General features: G+C 44.0%; 1 protein-coding gene across 1 annotated transcript in view; it reads left to right on the forward strand.

Moving 5' to 3' along the window:
• The window catches only part of B4GALNT3 (beta-1,4-N-acetyl-galactosaminyltransferase 3), a 251,193-nt gene that overhangs the window by 220,993 nt on the left and 6,207 nt on the right, over nt 1-23,993 (forward strand). The window contains exons 18-19 of the mRNA XM_033951856.1: nt 14,978-15,050; nt 23,466-23,619. Coding sequence (XP_033807747.1) covers nt 14,978-15,050; nt 23,466-23,619 — 227 coding nt within the window. The remainder of the gene's footprint in view (nt 1-14,977; nt 15,051-23,465; nt 23,620-23,993) is intronic.

The following is a 23,993-nucleotide window of genomic DNA, read 5'->3' on the forward strand; positions in this document are numbered from 1 at the left end:
GGTATAAGAAGGTCCAGGTGAGCAGCGTTTCCTTTCTATTCTATCCTATTGCTTATGCAGATGTTTGAGACTTTACTCTGTCTTAGTCTTTTACATTTTTTTTTCCTATCTCTGCCTCCCATTTCTCTCTATTCCACAGAGCCATTAATAATGGCCATTCTAATATGTTGTTTTATCTTTTCTAGAAGCAGCTCAGATAGTAAGTCCAGGTGAGAATGATATTTTGTAAGCTACTTAGAACTATCATAGAACTAAAGAAACCAACCAGCAAAAACTGACTTCTCTTTATGGCCTTTCATTGTGTGCTATTGTTTATACTAGTTATTTTATTTCTGATATCTCCTACTCTCCATTCCACAGGGCTGATAAAAATGACTGAGAAGACTGATAAAGACCATGCTGGTATATATTTTGCTGGTACACAAATGGATATGTAAGTAAAATGGATGTGTTCATACATCTGAGAGGGTTTACTCAGAGTTAAAGTTAATTCTTTGTAGAATCAAATTACAGGCAAATTAAAATCAGGTGAGGAATGGTTCTGTGTACTAACTCATTGATAAGAATAGGTCGGGTATGTTGGGGGGGGAACACTGCCATTCAATGGATATCCAATCAACATGGTTCAGGTGGAAAACTCCTAATGAGTGCCTAATGGCTGCCATTTTTAATAAGGATTCTAAAGGTATGTTAGCAGCTCTGTTACTTCTAGGTGTGTGTTCTGCCACAACTTCAGTGTTTAATTTAGGAGACATAGGTCTTTGTTAACAGTTTCTCTCTATTCTTCATTTCAGGTTAACTCTGCTCATCACCTATGTGTTTGCCAGAGAGAGACCAGACCAGCAGCTCAGCACACCAGCTTGCACCTAGCCAAACAGTTGTAGGTGAGAATGATATATGGTAACCTTTATTTGCTTACTCCACTACACTTGAGTCACTCTTCACACAGGTATCCTTGATGACTTTCAGGAACAATAGTAAATTGATAATGTTGGCCTCATAGAACACCATGGCACGCATTCCTGCTGTTATATGCACACAAACTTTTTGTTTTCAGTTAATCTATTCCCTCACATGAGTTCTAAACAGTAGCAGTGGAGGATTACAGGTGATACTAACCCACACCATCAGCAAGTTAAGGTTATTGCCTTAGATGGTGACATCTAAGCAGCTCAACATATATGAGGTTAACACATTGCTTCAGGGAAGGGAGGACCTTGGGGGTTGAACCCCCCTGTTTGTGATCGTTGTGTAAACCAGCTTCTCCTCTTTTCTGTTTTCAGGTGTCTTAGACAGGCAACTGCAGTATTGTCAGATGGAGTTTTTATAGTACTGAGAGCAGTGCAGCTGTGAGCATCTTTGTGGTTTCCACACCTGCTATACCAAAATAGTGCAGCTCAAGAACGAGGATAGAATGAGGGATCTGGCCTTTACTTCCATCACCTTCCGTGAAAGGAAGAAAAACCCACATGTCTCATTTGGATTCTCCTGGTGTGGAGCCAACTCTTACTAGCAGTAACCTAGCAGTTGCTTTAACAACTATACCACGGTGACATCTAAGCAGCTCAACATATATGAGGTTAACACATTGCTTCAGGGAAGGGAGGACCTTGGGGGTTGAACCCCCCCTGTTTGTGAACGTTGTGTAAACCAGCTTCTCCTCTTTTCTGTTTTCAGGTGTCTTAGACAGGCAACTGCAGTATTGTCAGATGGAGTTTTTATAGTACTGAGAGCAGTGCAGCTGTGAGCATCTTTGTGGTTTCCACACCTGCTTTACCAAAATAGTGCAGCTCAAGAACGAGGATAGAATGAGGGATCTGGCCTTTACTTAGATATTGTTATAAGCGATTCATCAAATGAATATTAAACTTGAAACTTGAAACTTGAAACTTGAAACTTCCATCACCTTCCGTGAAAGGAAGAAAAACCCACATGTCTCATTTGGATTCTCCTGGTGTGGAGCCAACTCTTACTAGAAATAACCCTATTCCTTAACAACAAATCTACCAGAGTGACTTATATTCTCTTCCTTATGTAGCCATTTACTTTGGAACAGGGACTGGCTTACTTTGCACATCATAGCTGAGATGTCGTCATCTACCTACAGTTGCATATACCCTTGCATTCACTTGCTTTTTTCCTAGATTCTGCAATGATTTGACATCAGAGTGGCTAGCAGGTAATAGAATGAATGACAGACCCCAATAAAGATTGTCAAACTTTCTATATGTCACCTTGTTGTTATATTGAAAAGGGCCCATTCAGCAGTCCCTTCTGAACCCCTATCTACCTTGGACTCTGTCCACTAAGCTGATGATGCTACAAGGCTAAAACCACACAGGAAAGTTTAAAGTAAATATAAACCAATATTTTTATGAAATTATTAAAACATTTAAAAATGTAAACTTTTTTAAAAAACTATTTACATATTTAACAACATATAACGCAGGGAAAGAGAGTGGGTGCCCCCCAAGAGTAGCTTGAGCTACCTCAGGCGAGGGGGGCGGAAGAGGTGCAGTCATTGAGAGGGTGTATGGCTGCTGGCACCATGCCCTCTTTCGGCTATCAGCCGCAAGAGGGCATGTTCCATCCTCTCCACACACCCTCTCAATACCTGCACCTCCTCCAAGATGGCAGAGTAGGCCGCCATCTCCCTGGCCACCCCCTCCTGAGGCTGGTCGGGCTGCTCCTGGGGGGGAACAGCAAGGAAAGGGGGTGGGATGGGAACAGGAAGGGCAGGAGAGTGAGGGGAAGGGCTATGGGTGGGGGAAGGGGAAGGTCCAACAGGGGATGGTGGTGGTGGTCCTGGAGGTAGTGGTGGGGCAGGCGGTGGGGGTCCAGGGGGCAGTGGTGGGGCAGGCAGTCCAGGGGGCAGTGGTGGAGGTCCAGGGGACAGTGGTGGTGTGGGCGGTCCTGAGGGCTGCCAGGCCTCCTCCTCCTCCTCCATCTCCTCCTCTTCCTCCTCCTCCATCTCCTCTTCCTCCTCCGCCGAGGACCAGGGTGGGGCTCCCTCCATCACCTGCGGGGCCTCCTGAGGGGGTGCCTGCGCTGCTGCTTGACAAGAGAGAAATAGGATACAGTCAGATATGTCCACAACACTTTTGAACATGACATTCTTTACTACGTTATTTTCTTCAAATGCTAATAACAGGATGCAAAGCACCTACTCCACTGTAAACATCAAAATGTAGCGTAAGTAAGTGAGGCAAGTAGAACACCATAAAGCCATTGTGACATGATATCACAATAGCAGCTTTACTGCAGATTTTATGATTAAGAATGGTTTACAGCTACTCAAGCATTTTCATCTATTTATTCTGGTAGGCTGATCACAAAGAAACACACGCTGGACTCATTACTCACCGGCTTCTGCGTGCAATTCCTCCCTCACCCCCTCAAGGAAGGCCCGCTCCTGGCGCCTCAGCAGTCGCCCCCTTTTCCTGAGATCCTCAACCTGGATAATAGAGAGAGAGAAAGAACAGAGAGGGAGGGATATGATGAGTGCCATCTAGCACTGTGGCATAACATGTTTACTTAAGTATTGACCTCTATAAGCACATAAAAATGGAGTACGCTGCCCTCCAAGAGCCCCTATCCGCTTTGCTGTCTGCCTCCACCCCCTTCTGCCACATGTTTTACATGAATTTATTCACGTACTCCAGCATTTTCCCCTTTCTGTGCTGGAGGCATCGCTATCTCTCTACTGTACCTGGGACTGTGGGGGGGGGGGGGTGAGGTGACATGGACAGCATCACAAGGAGGAGGTGGGATTGAACTCACAACCCCAGGGTGCTGAGGCTGTAGCCTATCAGCACTGCCCCACATTACAGCATGTCCTGGTGAGCTTACAATCATGCAGCAGGGGCAATAAAATAGTTTGATCAGAAGGAGCAGCGTGGCTTGAAACCCCTGACGTCAGGGTACTGACGCTGTCACTTTAAACGTCATGCCACTATCTCCCTAGACCAGCAGATTGATACAGGAGAGTTGAAGGTATTTGAAATGACATAGCAGCACTTTGGCAAAGTTGATTTCAAGATGTTTCTATTACAAATGCGAAGCTTGTGACCCAAAAATTAGTTGTGTGCATGTTGTGAATGGAATAGATGCCTTCTAGGAGCTGAATTTGTCATTTGAAATCCTACTACTGCTCCTTTGGGATGTGCTTTAATTTCAGTATTCAATGTAAAAGATTTATTATGCACAATTGTAGTTTTTAAAAGGAATCAAAATTTACCCACAAAACATGAACAATTTGATTGAGACAGGTTTCCATCATTACATTTTACATGATTATTTGTGAGGGCCTGACTTGGAATACTTACTTCCCTAGGACAGGAGGCTCTGCGATTGTACCGCCGGGTCAGGCGGGTCCATGACTCCCTGAATTGCAGGTATGACCTGCGATGGCCAGGCACTACAAAATAGTGGTGCTCCCGGGAGAGAAACAGCCTGGCCAGCAGCCTGGTGTCCTGGGTGGTAAAATTTGGCTGTCTTCTGGCAGCCATTTTATGAGAAATAACTGCATATGAAGAACGGACGATTCTATGACGTCACACCGCAAAATAACGCGATGACGTGTTTGTGCTGCTTGGGCGTGCTTGCAGCAGCCGCTCCGCGCTACAGAAACACTGTTAATTACACCCTAAAGTATGCCGATATCGCTGTTATATAAAAAAGTACAGCAGAACGCTTAAAAGCTTACCTCCACCAAACACAATGACAAATTAAATAAATGAAGATTGGGTTCACATATTTTAGCTTAGCTATGCATGTTTGGGTGGGTGGAAAAAAAAAGAATATTATGTCTTTGGTAACCTTAGTCAGGACTTGAACCCTTGACCTTTGGAAGATACATGCAGTGCTTTTAAGCACTGAGCTATGTTGGGGACTTGGGAATGGGAGTCTCCAGAAATGGCTTTAGGTACAAGCTTAGAAGCTTACCATGTAAACCTAATGAAACTTCACCTCCCCCAAACACAATGACGTTATAAATTAAATAAATGAAGAGGTTCACATGCTTAGCTATGCATGTTTGGGTGGGTGGAAAAAAAAAGAATATTATGTCTTTGGTAACCTTAGTCAGGACTTGAACCCTTGACCTTTGGAAGATACATGCAGTGCTTTTAAGCACTGAGCTATGTTGGGGACTTGGGAATGGGAGTCTCCAGAAATGGCTATAGGGTCAAGCTTTGACAAGGGGTAATCATTGCAAGTATCTACAGGTGTATTTGATCTATGCACACCCAATGACTGTGCAAATAGATTTCAAAATTCTAACGGTTATGACGTCAGACGCTACATCGGCGTCGAGAGTATATAAGGATCTTTAAAAAACCATTATTTTGTCTCCTTTAGACTCCCGTGCGTTCATGCTTCTGGTGTTTGATTTGTGATATTGTGACTTTGTACTGTGATTGTATTGTTTCTCCTTTCCCCCATCTTCTCCCTTTTGTTGTGTATTTGTCAGTTGTGTCTTTGGTCTGGTATTGTTTTGAGAGATGGCTGACGACTTTGAGTTTGTCTTACGTGTGGTGGCCCATGATAGATTGCTGCGCAGAGGAAGGGGTCTGGCCCCGGCCCCGGCCCCGGGGCGTGGCCAGGTTAGAGGTAGAGGAAGAGGTCCGGCTGTGGCCCTGGGGCGTGGCCAGGTTCGAGGCAGAGGCCCAGGCCGACGCCGACGCCAGGCCCCCAGGGTATATAGGCCCAGGGCAAACTTCCTTGATATGACAGATGAGCGGTGCATTGGTCTCTTTCGATTTAATCGGGAGACCATAGTTCATCTCTGTGAGCAACTGCAGGTGGATTTGGAGCGCACCACTCTTAGGGGACATTCCCTTCCAGTTTATGTACAAGTAACTACAGCCCTGGGATTTTTGGCTACAGGAACCTTCCAAAGGCCCCTGGGAGCTGGGGCTGGCATCAGTCAACCGTCTGTATCCAGGATAATCAATAAGTTTTTGGAAGTCTTTTTAAGGCGTATTGCTATGTATATCCAGTTTCCGATGAGTGAGGCAGAGCGGCGACGCACAATGAGGGGTTTTGCTCAACTGGCACGTTTCCCCTCTGTCCTGGGAGCTATAGACTGCACACACGTAGCACTCAGACCACCTGCTGAAACTGAAAGGCAATTTAGGAACCGGAGGGCATATCATTCCATGAACATGCAGGTGGTCTGTAGTGCTACCATGGAGGTGACAGATGTGTGTGCCAGCTTCCCAGGGTCCTGCCACGACGCTTATATCCTGGCCCACTCTGGCCTAGGTGGCAGGTTCCAGAGGGGTGAAATCCAAGATGGATGGCTGGTTGGTGAGTTAACGTACTACTGCAGATAAAGCTTTGCTACATTAACCGCCTTTCTCTCATTTTACCACAGGGTCATGGCTAACTTTGGAGGTGATGCAGAACAATGGACAACAGATATGTGCCCCTTTTCTAATATTGTTTCTCCTTGCAGGTGATCGTGCCTATCCCCTGAGGACGTGGTTGATGACCCCAATTGTGCGTCCCCAACAGCCAGAGGAGGAGCGATATAACCGGGCCCTGAACACCACAAAGACCATCGTGGAACGTGCGTTTGGGTTGCTCAAGTCCCGCTTTAGATGTCTACACCGCTCAGGAGGGCAACTGCTGTACAGGCCCGACAAGGTGTCCAGGATGTTTGTTGCCTGCTGCATGCTACATAACCTAGCGCTGAGAAGACGGATGCCAGACCCTCCTGAGCCGGTCCAAGACAGTGACGATGACGAGGACATCCAAGCTAGACGCAGGCCTCTACCTGAGCAAGAAGAGCGTAGGAGAGGGCAGGTGGTCAGGGACAACCTAATAAGAGCCCATTTCTTGGGATAATGGTGAGTATATTTATGTGAACCCCAAACAGCTTCTCTCTCTCTGTCTGTCTCTGTCTCATGTGAGTGAATGTGATGATGCCTCTTTCTCTAGGCAGAAGTTAAAGTTCAGATGTCCCTGACCAGCAAAGCAAGAAGTTATTGGTAGCAGCTCAAGTATTAAAGGTAGAATAATAGGTAAGCTATCTTTGTTTTTGGCCTCATTCACTATGTTGCTCCTGTATATCATTCCATTAGCAGGCTTTATGATGAATTGCCCACATGTCAAATAGCTAACAGCTTTCATACTCTTGTTGCAGGTTGGATGTCCAACACTTTCATCGTCACCATACAAGGGCATCGTAATGTGCTTCTCGATGGCCTGGTAAGAGCTAGCAGTTTAGAACCTCTTGGTTTTTTGTTGTTTTACCAACAACAAATCGTATATCGACACATGCTGGTGTTAGGTTAGCATGTGTGTTGATTGAACACCCCCTTAGTTTTAGGTATAAATGACATCTATAGTGGAAGCTCAGAGAAAGCAGATTGGATGACCTATACTGCTAAAATGTTAAAACTATGGCTATCAGAAGCCTATATGCTGCTCAGCTTTCCACACCTTGTAGGAGTTAATGATGGTATGGGTCTACAAGTTTCTGTGTAGCATAAGACTAGCACCCCCCCCCTCCCTTATCCATGCTGGTACTTCAAGTTCAACTGAAGCTATAGGGCAGTGTTTTTCAACCTTTTTTGGGCAAAGGCACACTTGTTTCATGAAAAAAATCACGAGGCACACCACCATTAGAAAAAGTTAAAAAATTTAACTGTGCCTATATTGACTATATATAAATATATAGGAATCAAATAAACACAAAGAAAGTATTTTATAATGCTGCCACCGCCACTGGGGAATAGGCTGCCACTGCCGCCATCGGGAACAGGCCGGCACCGAGTTCTCCCTGCTTCTCTTCCCCACAGGGCCGACCAACTCTCGCCACCCGTCGTCAATTCTAACGTCGGAGAGGACGTTCTAGGCCAGCCAGGCAGCGATTGGCTGGCCCAGAATGTCCTCTCCGACGTCAGAATTGACGCGAGTGGCGAGAGTTGGCCGGCCCCACAGGGAAAAGCAGGGAGAACTTGGCGCCGGCCTGTTCCCGATGGCGGCGGTGGCACTCAAGTGGCTAAAGAGCCGCAGTTTGCCGGCCTAGGGACAACACTGGAGGGTGGCCAGCTGTGCACCCCCTTGGGACGTAAACCCGGGGTGGGGCAGACCGTCCCCCCCCACCCTGGTATGCCACTATCTGTACCTCACTCCCTCCCTATGACCAAAAATTCTCCTTTCTTCTATTCCCCGTGTACACAACCATCTCTTTCCCTCCCTTCCTCTCTCCAAAGTCCATGCCTTCTGTGTCCAAACACTCATTCCCTCCCCCATCTCAGCATCTCTTTCCCTCCCTTCCTCTCTCCCAAGTCCATTTCTTCTGTGTCCAAAAACACATTCCCTCCCCCACCTCAGCATCTCTTTCCCTCCCTTCCTCTCTCCCAAGTCCATTTCTTCTGTGTCCAAAAACGCATTCCCTCCCCCACCTCAGCATCTCTTTCCCTCCCTTCCTCTCTCCCAAGTCCATGCCTTCTGTGTCCAAAAACGCATTCCCTCCCCCACCTCAGCATCTCTTTCCCTCCCTTCCTCCCTCCCAAGTCCATTTCTTCTGTGTCCAAAAACGCATTCCCTCCCCCACCTCAGCATCTCTTTCCCTCCCTTCCTCTCTCCCAAGTTCATGCCTTGTGTCCAAAACGCACTCCCTCCCCCCTTTTGTGTTCCGTGTTTGCCTCCCAGCCCATCTTTGCAACTTTCTCAGCAAAACGAAGCTCAAGCCGCGAGGCTTGTCTTCTGCTTCCTGCCTGCCCTGCCGCGCACAAATAGCCGAATGGAAGTATTCTCCGACGTCAGCGCTGACATCGGAGGGCAGGCTTTGCTTAAGCCCTCCCTCCGACGTCAGCGCTGATATCGGGGAACGCTTGCGATCGGCTATATGTTAGCTGCAGGGCATGCAGGAACAGAAGACGAGCCTCGCGGCTCGAGATGTATTGAACTCCGCGGGTCCCCCGTCCAGCTCTCTCCTGTCCACGTGGGGCGGACCGCCCCTCTCCCTAGACTGGTGGTACTGCCCTGATAGCGGCCCTGACCGTACGGCACACCAGGCAACATCTCGCAGCACACTAGTGTGCCGCGGAACAGCGGTTGAAAAACACTGCTATAGGGTAACTGTAGGTATTGTGACAGTTTGAGGTGGGGAACTTTTCCAATGTATTAACATGCTTCCCCTCTTTGCAGGTGTTCGGGCCCAGCTGATCTCCTCCTCCTCCTCCTCCTCCTATGGCTAGCATCTCATCGTGAAGCTGTTCCTGTGATACGGGCGGATCCTGTGACGTATTCCTGATACTTGTGCATAGGTAGGTATGAGACATTTGTGCTCACTTCTACTAACCTTCAACATTCCAACCAGTGTGTGTAGGTTATTAGCTCACATATGGACTCTGTAACAAGGAGGATGGCTTTTATTTCCCTTGCTTCTCTGGCATAAACCTCTGGCCTTTATTCTCTGACCTCCTTACTTTCCTGTCTTTTTCCTACATCCTGCCTTACCCTACCATGAGGAAATCTTAATATTTCACAGGCACTGACATTGTACCCTTTCCTCCTGTAGGCTGGGAGTTGATTTGGACCTAGGAGTGGCTTACTCTGTATACCGGTGTAGCTGTGATCCATCTCAGCAAACTGCAGTTGCATGTGTTACAATTTCACACCGCTTTTCTGGACTTTTGAGTGTCAATGAAATGACATAATATTCTACAATAAAAATCTTAAACCACTTAAGGATGTTGTGATTACTTACCAAAGGAATGCCATTATTGTAGCATATAGGACGCCAAATGTTAAGCGCCTAAACGGAATAGATTCATTCAGTAGTACAGTTCGGTTTTAACACCCTCAACTCCTTCAGCTGACACAATACTCATTTGAATAAAATTACAAGATACAGACCAATCACATCTCATTTTCATCTGAAACAGCACATTAGCAATACCAGATACAAAACATTAGAAAAGTTGAATTTGTGTGTGATCAAGACAGCACTTTTGAACTATGTATTCAACCATACTTGAGAATATGGATTTCGAGTCAGTGAAAGCAGTGCTTTAAACCATTGAGCTACCACTTTTTTGTGTCAGCTAATTGTGATATGATAGCTAAGCTGATTATACCTTGGCACATCACTAAGGTATGCTATGACAGGGGAACCAGAGACACAGGTGTAGGTCAGTGAGTAAAAGCACTATATCGATCATCTGTAGGTTGTGAGTTCAAGTCCCGGCTTGTCTTTTACTTGTGGCATATCTACCTTCCAGGTGCACCTTGATGATGTCACAATGAGATCAGCATTGTGCTGCTTGCTACTTCCTCTTCCTGTGAACTGGAAGCCACATTCAGGTCTGATCTGTGTTTTGATTCTGTTTCTAAGTTGGCCAGTGTAAGTTATGGGATTTACCTTTGTTGTGAAGAATGAGCTGATTGTTGCAATGTTTTAAGACCAGGAGAGTGTTCTTTCAAGCAAGATATCATTTCTAAACTATCCTCTCTGAAATAATGTCTCTGGGAAATCGAAAGAAAGCTTATTGGATGACTTAGGTGCCTTTTCTGCCAGTCTTTGTGGAACTTAAACGAAGTTTATATGAAGTCTATATTGTGTTCAAAGTCCTATCCTTTCCACTTCCCTGGTACATGAGGCTCTTCTGTTATACCGCCAGGTCAGGCAAATCCAGGAGTTTCTGAATTGCAGATATGACCTGTGATGGCCAGGCACTACAAAGTAGTTATGCTCGTTTGGTAGGAAGAGCCTGGTTTGGCTGTGTCCTGGCTGCCATTTTATAGGAAATAACTGCATATGAAGAACGAGCGATTCTATGATCAGTGTAAAAAAAAACCGCGATGACGTATTTTGTGCCTCATGGGCGTACGTGCAGCAGCTAGTCCACTCTACATCAATACTGTTGATTACATGCTCAACGACGCCGATATCGCTGTTATACAAAAAAGTACAGCAGAACGCTTAGAAGCTTACCATGTAAACCTATTGAAACTTCACCTGCCCCAAACACAATGACGTTATAAATTAAATAATGCATGTTTGGGTGGGTGGAAAAAAAAAATATTATGTCTTTGGTAACCTTAGTCAGGACTTGAACCCCTGACCTTTGGAAGATACATGCAGTGCTTTTAAACACTGAGCTATGTTGGGGACTTGGGAATGGGAGTCTCCAGAAATGGCTTTAGGTACAAGCTTAGAAGCTTACCATGTAAACCTAATGAAACTTCACCTCCCCCAAACACAATGACGTTATAAATTAAATAAATGAAGAGGTTCACATGCTTAGCTATGCATGTTTGGGTGGGTGGAAAAAAAAAAATATTATGTCTTTGGTAACCTTAGTCAGGACTTGAACCCCTGACCTTTGGAAGATACATGCAGTGCTTTTAAACACTGAGCTATGTTGGGGACTTGGGAATGGGAGTCTCCAGAAATGGCTTTAGGTACAAGATTTGACAAGGGGTAATCATTGCAAGTATCTACAGGTGTATTTGATCTGAGAACACCCAATGAACGTCCAAAACGATTTCAAAATTCTAACGGCTTCTATAATGTCAGATGCTACTTTATGGTTAGGGTTAGGGCTACAGTTAAGTAGCTCGGTAGCTCAGTTAGTAAACATGCTGTACCAATTATCCATAGGTTGTGAGTTCAACTCCTGGCTTGTCTTTTACTTGATTATAACATGAGGGGTTTATGCTGCAGGAGTGTGTTGTTGGGGTGTTGCAGGGGTGTCTAGGATGACAGAGAATAGTCACTTGCATTCTCTACAATGCATTTGAATTTCTTAAGATGAAACCTTAGTGAGCCGGGGAGGAAGGTCACCGCAGCCTCGCACCTCAGATGAAAAGGTTAATTTTTGAGCGATCTGGGACAGTCTTCAGCGACTCGGAGCCCTCCTCCTGGCTGGGCAGAAGGAGGAAGCTTTGGCGATGGTGATTTTGGTGGTGAGGGAGGGAGGGAGGGAGGGGGGAGTCACCTGGCTGCTGCATCTGCACTCCTGCTGGCCACAGACCTACTGATCACAGAGCAGAGATCACAGAAGCACGCAGGTATGTGCGCATGCGCGGCTAGGGTTTTATATATATACACGTATCGCATCTAATTTTCATCACAAACACATTAGCGAGACTATACACAATACATTACAAAGTTGAGCTTGGGTTTGATAAAATAAACAGCATAATTTTGACTCTGTATTACATTTATTGAACCATACTTAAGAATATGGGTGTTGCATCCGTGACAACGGTGCTTTACACCATTGAGCTACCAGTCTTTTGCCTCAACTGACTGTGATATGATAGCTAAGTAGAGTATACTTTAGCACATCACTAAGGTATGCTATGACAGGGATCCAGAGACACAGGTGTAGGTCAGTGAGTAAAAGCACTATATCGATCATCTGTAGGTTGTGAGTTCAACTCCCGGCTTGTCTTTTACTTGTGGCATATCTACATTCCAGGTGCACCTTGATGATGTCACAATGAGATCAGCATTGTGCTGCTTGCTATTTCCTCTTCCTGTGAACTGGAAGCCACATTCAGGTTTAATCTGTGTTTTGATTCTGTTTCTTGTTGTGAAGAATGAGCTGATTTTTGCAATGTTTTAAGACCAGGAGAGTGTTCTTTCGAGCAAGATATCACTTCTAAACTATCCTCTCTGAAATAATGTCTCTGGGAAATCGAGAGAAAGCTTATTGGATGACTTAGGGTGCCTTTCCTGCCAGTCTTTGTGGAAGTTAAACGAAGTTTATAAAAAGTCTATATGGTGTTCAAAGTCCTATCCTTTCCACTTCTAATAGGAGGTGAGTATGACATTCCTGTACAGCTTTCTGTGTAGCACACATCTACCGGTTCCCACCTTCCATACTGATAATGTAAGTTCAACACCCACTCAGTTCTCCTTTGAAACATAACATATTTTTTTTCCTTGTATTAATGGTAAACTGTAGAATTCTGATATCCTAGAGGAAAAAGATACAACACAGAAGTGTTCTCTGTTAGATTAGCTAATATATAGTTTACAAAATGGTATACTGTGTTTTAGTTATCTTTTTCATCATCCTATACTTACAATGCTGAATGTGTGATAATAAAGAGTATAAATAAAGTATAATTTATATAAAAAAAAAAAAAAAAAGACGTACCCACGTCTATCATGGGTCCATTGGAGACGTCCAAAAAACCGTACCCACGTCTATCATGGGTCCATTGGAAACGTCTTAATGACGTTTCAGAAACCTGCATCTATTTTGCGCGAGTAGATTGTAGGGACGTCTACCGTACGCCTAAGTATCGGTTAATTGGCACTACCGTTTCCCGGACGTCTAAAGCACGCCTAACATAGACGTACTAATAGAGAATTTACTCCTGAATGCTTGAGTATTTGGAACACATGTATGGGTGTCTGGATGGCTTTTCAAAACCCGGCACTTTGTCTGGGTTTTGAAAAGCTTCCAGCTCAGGACCACGTCGGGAGAGCATCGGCGCATTCGCGGATGCAAAGTGGTGATGTCACATGCGTCAGTGGTGATGTCACATGCAAAGTGGTGATGTCATTGCATCATGCATGCGCAGATTCTCTCCCAATGTGGCTCTGAACATGAGAACAGGTTGAGGGGGGACGACGGGGCCATGGGTCTGGATTTTACAATTGCAAAATCTGGTAACCCTACTATACCAAAGTGTATGTGTTTAGCTATTAGCAAAGTATGTTACATTTTTGTTATTTTCCACAATAAAGTGCAGATATTGAAGGTTTACGTAATAAAATACTGCTGGAGATTTTGCATAAAATGTTTTTTTATCATTATTTGATGACAGGAGAATGTTTTCCTATTCTTTTGTGGTTATAAACACTGTGTTAGTGGGATTCTAAGGAATCTGGTCCCACTTGTTATAATAAGCATATTGCAGACTCTAGTGTTATTTCTGTACTGATTTATTGTTCTTTATCAGACTTGACATAAAATGCAATTTTATCAATGTATCATTGCTGAGTATGAAAGCAGTAAAGTTATAGCTATAATACCAAGAAATTTGCTCCATTAAGCAAAAATAATAGCAAATTTATAGTAACATAGTAAATGACGGCAGTTAAAGACCTGAACGGTCTATCCAGTCTGCCCATAAATTATACCCATTTTAGAAATACATGATTAGATAAACTTGTCTCTTCTTTGATATTTCTGGGCCGTAGACTGTAAAGTCTGGTATTGTCCTAGGCTCCAAATGCTGAAGTTGCCATCTAATCAAGCCATTGTGACATCACTGCTGAGGTTGGCTCTTAGGTATTGGTGGAATGAGGCATTATGACATCACAATCTCAGCTCTGGAATGTTGCTACTCTTTGGGTTTCTGCCAGGTAACATAGTAAATGATGGCAGAACATGATTAGATTAACTTGTCTCTTCTTTGATATTTCTGGGCCGTAGGCTGTAAAGTCTGGTATTGTCCTAGGCTCCAAATGCTGATGTTGCTGTCTGAGCTCACTCCAGTCTATCCAACCATCCTGTTGTTTGCAGACTTCCTCCTGTTCCATATTAGTGGAGTTCATCCTCCTGTTCCATATTAGTGGAGTTCATCCTCCTGTTCCATATTAGTGGAGTTCACATTGATGCCCACCCCAGCCCGTTCTACACCGAATCACCATATATGGGACACAGACCGTTGAATTCTGTCCAATACCGGCCTTAGTTCTTTAATTTACATTCTTCATTTTCTAATTAGAGATCCTCTAGAAAACGAAGGATGTAAATTAATCAGTGGTTTTGAGGAACCCCAGGATAGGCTTAAAAATTTTTTTTAAATTATTTTCTGATCAATCGCAATCAAGTTCATGGGATAAACTTCAATTCACACAGTTTTTCCAACTTTTGGTTTTTCTGGACGACCCTAATATGTCAGGACCCTAAATAACAGTATGGACGTGTTAGCATGTAGCACCTTAGTAAAAGCAGGGGATAGAGAAAGAATTATGACTTTGTCTTTTCCACAGCTATCAGTATGTGCGCCTACAAGGCAACTTTGAGCGTTCAGCAGGTCTACAGGCTGGGATAGACCATGTCAAGGTGAGTCTACAAAAATATAGATTTTAATGCACCAAGGAGCCTATTTACTACATTGCATTAGCTTTTTAACCATAGAAACAAGGAAAATATGAGGTGGAGGAATAGTCTAGTGGTTACAGCACAGGGCTGACAACCAGGAAGCTCAGTAAAAATCCTACTGTCGCTTCTTGTGAACTTGGGCAAGTCACTTTACACTCCTTTGCTTCAATTACAAACTGAAGAGCCAATATCCAAAGTGATTTATCCAGCTGCTGACCAATTAGAAACATGGAAACATGATGGCAGATAAAACGCCAAATGGCCCATCCAGTCTACCCATCCGCAGTAGCCATTATCTCTTCCTCTAAGAGATTCCACGTGACTATCCCATGCTTTCTTGAATTCAGACAGTCTATGTCTCCACTACCTCTACTGGGAGATTATTCCACATATCTACCACCCTTTCTGTAAAAAAAAAAAAAAAAAAGTATTTCCTTAGATTACTCCTGAGCCTATCACCTCTTAACGTCATCCTATGCCCTCTCATTCCAGAGCTTCCTTTCAAATGAGACTCAACTCATGCACATTTATGCCATGTAGGTATTTAAACGTCTCTATCATATCTCCTCTTTCCTGCCTTTCCTCCAAATATTCATATTGAGATCTTTAAGTCTGTCCCCATATGCCTTATCATGAAGACCACACACCATTTTAGTAGCCTTCCTCTGGACCAACTTCATCCTTTTTATATCTTTTTGAAGGTGCGAGCTCCAAAATTGTACACAATATTCTAAATGAAGTCTCACCAGAGTCTTATACAGAGTCATCAATACCTCCTTTTTCTTACTGGCCATACCTCTTCCTATGCACCCTAGCATCCTTCTAGCTTTCACCATACCTTTTCAACCTGTTTGTCCACCTTAAGATCACATACTGTCAAACCCAGGTCCTGCTTTTCAGCCCTAAACTGTACCATTCCTTCGGGTTTTTGACTAATTTTCTGTAGTACTTAATTGGCTAAGTGTCACTCAAATTCACCGTCTTCATTCTATAGAAACTGCCCTTGCTAGAATCTCCAATGACCTGTTCCTCATCAAATCGAAAGGCCTCTACTCCGTCTTCATTCTTCTTGATCTATGTGTGGCTTTTGACACTTTAGATCACTACCTACTCATCGATACACTCCTTGCTTGGGTTTCAGGGTTCTATTATCTCATGGTTAGTGGCTTAGTAAGAGGGGTCAGGGAGCGGTTCACCCCAGATGCTATTTTGTTGGGGATGCTGGCACCCGTCCTACTCTCTGCCCCCCTCCCCATTACCATGTGCGCGCGCCCCTTCCCTCATATCTCTTTAACGTTCACAGCGTGAGTAACAACCCCAAGTGACGTTAGAGGAAGAGCCAACACTGACATGAGCAGCAGGTTGGGGTTGCTGCTCGTGCTATGAATGTTGAAGAAATACGGGGCAAGAGAAGGGGCACTCGTGCATGGCAGTAGGAGGCGGGGAAGGAGCGGATGGGGGTGGGGGTCAGAGAAGAGGGCGGGGAAGGAGTGCCACTCCCCAGGTGCTTCACACCCTCGTTAAGCCACTGCTTATGGGTTTTCTTCTTACTTTTCCCATCACACTTAGCGTAAGCTCTGGAGGATCCTCCTTAGCCATTCCGCTATTTGTCGGTGTACCTCAGGGCTCTGTCTTGGGAACTTTCTTTTCTCTATCTATACTTCTTCTCTTTGTGCTCTAATCTCTTCCTGAAGATCTACCTCTCTACACCTGAAATTTCTACAGGAATCCAGTCTCGAGTCTCAGCCTGCCTGTCTGGCATTGCTACCTGGAAGTCTCGCCACTCTGTAAAATTAAACATGGCTCAGACTGAACCTCTTATCCTTCCTCCTAAACCTGCCTCTCCTCTTACTCCATTCTCCACTTCTGTGGATAACACTCTCATCCTCCCTCGCAACCTCGAGGCCATCTTTGACTCATCTCTTTCCTTCTCTTCGCATATCCATCAGACCACCGGAACTTGTTGTTCCTTTCTCTACAATGCCGCTAAAATCTGGCCTTTCCTGCCTAAGCACAGTGCCGAGACCCCTCTTTCATGCTGTCATCGCCTCTCGCTTGAGCTACTGCAACTTGCTTCTCACAGGTCTTCCACTAAACCGGGGATCTCAAAGTCCCTCCTCAAGGGCTGCAATCCAGTCGGGTTTTCAGGATTTCCCTAATGAATATGCATGGAAAGCAGTGCGTGCACTTAGATCTCATGCATATTCATTGGGGAAATCCTAAAAACCCGACTGGATTGCAGCCCTCGAGGAGGGACTTTGAGACCCCTGCACTAAACAATCTCTCTGCCCTTTAATATGTTCAGAATGCTGCTGCACGCCTAATATTCTGCCAGTGTCATTATGCTCACATTACTCCTCTCCTCAAATCGGTGACGGGACAATCGCGCGCCAGACACCAGTGCGCTGACAATCGAGCGCTGACAAGTCAGCGAAAGACACAAACGCACTGCGGAAAAACTTAGTTTTAAAGAGCTCCGATGTGGGGCGTGGGGGGAACCCCCCACTTTACTGCATACTATTTGTGCTGCCGTTGAGGGAGGGTGTGTGTGGGGGTGCAATCCCCCACATTATAGAGAAAACGGAACTTTTCCCGAAAAAAATCAGAAAAAGTTCCGTTTTCTCTATAATGGAGGGTTCCAACCCCCCCCCCCAACAGCAGCGGGAACACTATGCAGTAAAGTGGGGGGGGGGGGTTCCCACTCACACCCCGCTTTGGAGCTCTTTAAAACTAAGTTTTCCCGCAGCGTGCTGGTGTCTTGCACTGAATTGTCTGCCCTCTATTGTCAGCGCGCGACTGACTATGAACCCTTCAAATCACTTCACTGGCTCCCCTGTTCATTTCCACGTACATTTAAACTGTGGCGTAGCAAGGGTGAGGGGCGCTCAGGGCGGTGGCGCCCCTTCCCTGCCCTCATCTCCACCCCCCTGATCCCGCCTGCCGCGCATACCCTCATTTCCTTTCCCCTGTACCTCTAGTTGAAGTTGTTGCTCGCCACCCCGTCGGCTCTCCCTCTGATATCACTTCCTGTGCGCGGTGCCTGGAAATGACATCAGTGGGAAAGCTGAGGGGGGGGTCACAAAGAGCACTGCGAACGACAACTTCAACTAGAGATATGGGGGAAGGGAGGGGGGCACACACGTGGAAGGGGAGGAATGGGAAGAGGCAGGGGGTAGAGAGGAGGAGGGGTGATGAAGCCCACACTAACATGACGCCCCCGCCCCCCCCCCCCATTTCTACACCACTGATTTCAAACTCCTTTTATTTATTTAATTCATTTTCTGTCCTGTTCTCCCCAAGCTCGGAATGGGTTACATAAGATACAGTCAAAATGAGTTACATTTTCCCATATATACAATACAATGTGTTTATCCTACATTTTGCTATATGGTAATGGCTACATGTATGAAGAGACAGATGTATGTGCACAAACTACAGCCACAAATTGCATTGTATTTTGTATTTATTGAATTTGATATGAGTATTAAGCGGTTTACAAAACTAATAATAGGCACTTTGAACTACCCTCTATGTCCCAGACGGGCTCACAATCTAAACTAAAGTGCCTAAGAGAAAAGCATCACTTGTCTAAAAAGATAAATTGAAAAGAGGAAGAAAAGAAGAAGAACCCCTATAGAAAACTTCATAATATTAGCAACTGAGAACCCCAAAGTATCCAGGAAGATTGAAAATAAAGGTTACATTTCAAAATAGAATAGTAGGTAACAAAATGAATATATAAATTACAAATCAAGCAAAAATAGAAGAATGGAAATAAGAGAAGAAAAAAAAAAATTAAAACAAACCCAGCAAGAAACAAATAAGTAAAAGAGATCAAATAAAATAAATTCCAGTCTGGTGCTAAGTCCAATCATCATTCCAGTCCAATGGAACACCATATCCGCAAGGAATGATCAATGCAAAGGACTGGTGGGCTGCGGTGCTATCCCAGACAATGGCATCATACCTGTCAGAGGAGAAGGAATTGATGGCTGTGTCTCGAAGCAGCTGATGACTGGCATCTCCCCCAGCGGGTAGAAATAGGAGGGAGTGAACGAACAAGCAGACACCAAGTAGGAGAGAGCCAGAGGCCCAAGAGCTGAAGGCAACAAATCTGGGAAGAAGAGGCAGGCCACGGAAGGTCCACTGATGCTGGCACCAACCCGCCGCATGTCATTCAGGCATGCTCCACTGGCACAAACCAACCACACAATCTCTGCCAACTGTCCCCAGTCCCAGCCTGTCGGGGGGTGGCGATACACAACTATCTTCAGGCCCTGGGGGGAAGGAGACAACGGCGCAGCCATGAGCTGTGGCACAATCCCCCCCAGCATGAAAGGGAGCTTCTCTGAAATCGAAGCCCTGCTGCCACCAATGAAAGAAAAGCCGCAGGGCCCCAGCGCCAGCTCCACTTGACAGAGCCGATCTCCCCTAGCACCAAAGAGGAACAAGTCCCAACTGCAGCAAGTAAGACTTATGACTGTTGGACAAGAGCTAACAGTCAAACAGGAGGAATAATAAATAAAAAATGACTAAGCTCCAGTCCAAAAAAAACAGGTTGAAAACAAAAATAAATGAACACGATGAATAAAGAAGACAAAAATAAATGAACAAATAAAAATAATAATAAAGACCTGATCTGTTGAACTATATCATGGTTGATGATATCTCTTCCTCATGACTTCTGGTTTTGGATTTAGATATCCTAGAACAAAATTGGTATTAAGCTGAAAGGCATGACATGTTTGACGTTTGAATATTATCACTAACTATGATGGTGTTATCAATGCAAACTTGATCACTTGTGAATAGTAAATTAGCTTTTCTATTCTTTTATATTTATATTTAATTTACCTTGTTTGAACAACATTTGACAACAATTTCTGGACATAAGAACATAAGAACATAAGAAGTTGCCTCCGCTGAGGCAGACCATAGGTCCATCCTGCTCAGCGGTCCGCACCCGCGGCGGCCCATCAGGCCCATTGCCTGAGCAATGGTCTATACCTATCTATACCCCCCAATCCCTTTTTCTTCTAGGAATCTATCCAAACCTTCTTTGAAACCATTTAATGATTTGTTGTCTACAACAGCCTCTGGAAGCGCGTTCCATGTATCCACCACCCTCTGAGTGAAAAAGAACTTCCTAGCGTTTGTTCTAAACCTGTCCCCTTTCAATTTCTCCGAGTGCCCCCTTGTACTTGTGGCGCCCCTTAATTTGAAAAATCTGCCCCTGTCTATTTTTTCTATGCCCTTTAGGATCTTGAAGGTTTCTATCATGTCTCCTCTAAGTCTTCGCTTCTCCAGGGAGAAAAGTCCCAACTGCTTCAATCTGTCGGTATATGGGAGATTTTCCATTCCCTTTATCAGTTTGGTTGCTCTTCTTTGTACTCCCTCAAGTACCGCCATGTCTTTCTTGAGGTACGGCGACCAGTACTGGACACAGTACTCCAGATGCGGCCGTACCATTGCACGATACAGCGGCATGATGACTTCCTTCGTCCTGGTTGTAATACCCTTCTTAATGATACCCAGCATTCTGTTTGCTTTCCTAGAGGCTGTGGCGCATTGCGCCGATGCCTTCAGTGTTGAGTCTACCATCACTCCCAGGTCTCTCTCCAGGTTACTAACCCCTAGTGGTGTTCCCCCCATTTTGTATGTGAACATCGGGTTCTTTTTCCCCACGTGCATGACCTTGCATTTCCCCACGTTGAAGCTCATCTGCCACTTTTCGGCCCACTTTTCCAGCTGCGTTAGATCCTTTTGGAGATCCTCGCAGTCTTCCTTGGTTTGAGCCCTGCTGTATAGTTTGGTGTCATCTGCAAATTTAATGACTTCACACTTAGTTCCCGCCTCTAAATCATTTATGTAGATATTGAACAAGAGCGGTCCCAGCACCGACCCTTGCGGAACTCCGCTCGTGACCCCTTTCCAGTCTGAGTAGTGTCCCTTTACGCCAACCCTCTGCTTCCTGTTTGCCAGCCAGTTTTTGATCCATCGGTGGACCTCCCCTTGTACCCCGTGGTTCCATATCTTTTTAAGCAGTCTCTCGTGTGGCACCTTGTCGAAGGCTTTTTGGAAGTCAAGGTAAATGATGTCTATAGATTCCCCTTTATCCACCTGGCTGTTCACTCCCTCAAAGAAGTACAATAAGTTTGTGAGGCATGACCTACCCTTACAGAAGCCATGTTGACTCGGTTTTAGCTGCCCATTTTTTTCGATGTGTTCACAGATGCTGTCTTTAATCAGTGCCTCCATCATCTTTCCCGGGACTGAGGTCAGGCTCACCGGCCTGTAGTTTCCCGGGTCCCCCCTTGCGCCCTTCTTGAAGATGGGCGTGACATTTGCTATTTTCCAATCCTCCGGGATCTCTCCGGTTTCCTTTCACTCTCAATTGTTGTTGTCTTTTTTTTTGTTGTTGTTGCAACAAATAAATACAAATATTTAAATGCTTAACCTCTGTGTTGGTGTGAATTGAAGGGGAAACCTATTGAAACATCTGAGAGTGATTATAACATCTCATACATTTAATTGTAATAATTGAATTGTAATATTGCATCACATACCACTAGGAGGTTTTACATATGTTTTCTAAGTTTCAAACAGTTCTTAAATCTTAATAGGATATTACCTCCTCTCCTATGACTTTTTAATTTCCTCATAAGTCTTTCATGAGGTACTTTGTCAAATGACTTTTGAAAATTCAAATACACAATATCGACCGGCTCACTTTTATCTACATGTTCAGTCATCCCTTCAAAGAAATGCAGTAGATTGTTGAGGCAAGATTTCACTTGACTAAATCCATGGTGGCTTTCTCTCATTAATCCACGCTTATGTATATTTTCTGTCATTTTGTTCTTTATACTAGGCTCTACCATTTTGCCCGGCACTGGCATCAGACTCACCGATCTATAATTTCCCAGATCACCTCTGGAACACTTTTTTTTTTTTTTTTTTAATCAGCATCACGTTGACCACCCATCAGTCTCCTGGTACTATGCTGGATTTTAAAGAAAATTTACAAATTACTAACAATAGCTCTACAAGTTCATTTTTCAATTCTATCAGCACTTTGGAATATATACCATCTGGTCCAGGCAATTTGCAACTGTTCAATTTGTCAAACTGACCCATTACATCTTCCAGTGTTACAGAGATTTATTTGAGTTTCTCTGGTTCATCAGAACTGAATACCGTTTCTGGCACCAGTAACTCCCCCACATCTTCCTCAGTGAAAACTGAAGCAAAGAATTCATTTAATCTCTCTATTTTGGCCTTGTCTTCCTTGAAAGCCCCTTTTACCCCTTTGTCATCTAGCAATTCGACTGATTCTCTTCTCAGCTCCTTGCTGTTAATATAACCTAAAAAAAAGTTTTTACTGTGTGTTTTTGCTTCCAGAGCAATCTTCTTTTCAAGGTCTCTCTTTGACTTCCTTATTAGCGCCTTGCATTTGACCTTGTGCTGTTTACAAGTATTTTTAGTTGGATCCTTCCACTTTCTGAAAGATTTTCTTTTAACTCTAATAGCTTCCTTCACCTCACTTGTTAACTACGCTGGCTTCCATTTCGTCTTCCTTCCTCCTTTTTTAATACATGGAATATATCTAGTCTGGGCTTCCAAGATGGTATTTTTTGACAACATCAACGCCTTCTCATGTTATCATAATCTCTTTTTTTTAAGTTAAATGCTGTTGTATTGGATTTCCTGTGTGAACTTATTCCAGGGATTATATCAAATCTGATCATGTTATGATCACTTTTATCAAGTGGTCCCAGCACCATTATCTTCCTTTACCAAATCATGTGCTCCACTAAGAACTAGGTCTAGAATTGCTTTGCCTTTTGTCAGTTCCTCAACCAGCTGCTCTGTAAAGCAGTTCTTGATTTCATTATGGAATTTTATCTCCTTAGCATGCCCTGATGTTACATTTACCCAGTCAGTATCTGGGTAGTTGAAATTACCCATTATTATTGTGTTACCTAGTTTGTTAGCCTTCCTAATTTCTATCACTTTCCATTTTCCCTTTACACATGGAATTTCTACCCAAGGGGATTCCAAGTTGTGTTTCAGCTCCAGCAAAATTTTCACTCCATTCAATTCAAAGCCCTCCTTAACATATAATGCTACACCTTCACCAATTGGGTCCACCATATCACTGCGATATAGTTTGTACCCTGGTATTATAAAATGACACGGTAGCTGTTATTCACGGCTTGCCGCAGGAAAAAATTTCTAAACTAGCACAGGTAAAAGTATGCACATATTTTTATGTATTGCACAGTAATAAAATTACTCTCGTAGAGGGTAAAAGTGCGTATAGTTTTAGTGAGAGAAATAAATGATTTTAATGAATTAATTCTTCATTTGTTGCAGGATCGGAACAGCATAATTTTTTTATGTGACCTCCATATCCACTTTCCATATGGTATCATTGACTCCATTAGAAAACATTGTATTAAAGGGAAGATGGCCTTTGCACCCATAGTCATGAGATTGCATTGTGGTGCCACTCCATGTGAGCCTTATGGTAAGACAAATGTGAGTCATTTGTCCAAAAAATATAGACATTCTATAAAAAGTGTCAAAAATTGCATGCACAATTTTGGTTGCATACCCAAATTGTACACACAATTTAATTGAACAAGCTAATTATCGCTGATAATTGACATTTTACGAGATGCTAATTAGAATCAATTTAAGGTTACATGTATAAATTTAGGTGCAGAATCTACACCTATATTTTACATGTGAGTTCAAAATGGAGGTGTGGAAATGGGAGTGGAATGGGCGGATTGGGGGTATTCCTTTAAGTTATGTAATTACAGAATTAAGGCTTCAATACAATCACTTTACACTTTAGCATCACTTAATATTCCATCAAAGTCTAATTCACATTAAATA

This window comes from Geotrypetes seraphini, chromosome 7 (genome assembly GCF_902459505.1).
Source record: "Geotrypetes seraphini chromosome 7, aGeoSer1.1, whole genome shotgun sequence".
In the NCBI taxonomy this organism is placed as follows: Eukaryota; Metazoa; Chordata; class Amphibia; order Gymnophiona; family Dermophiidae; genus Geotrypetes; species Geotrypetes seraphini.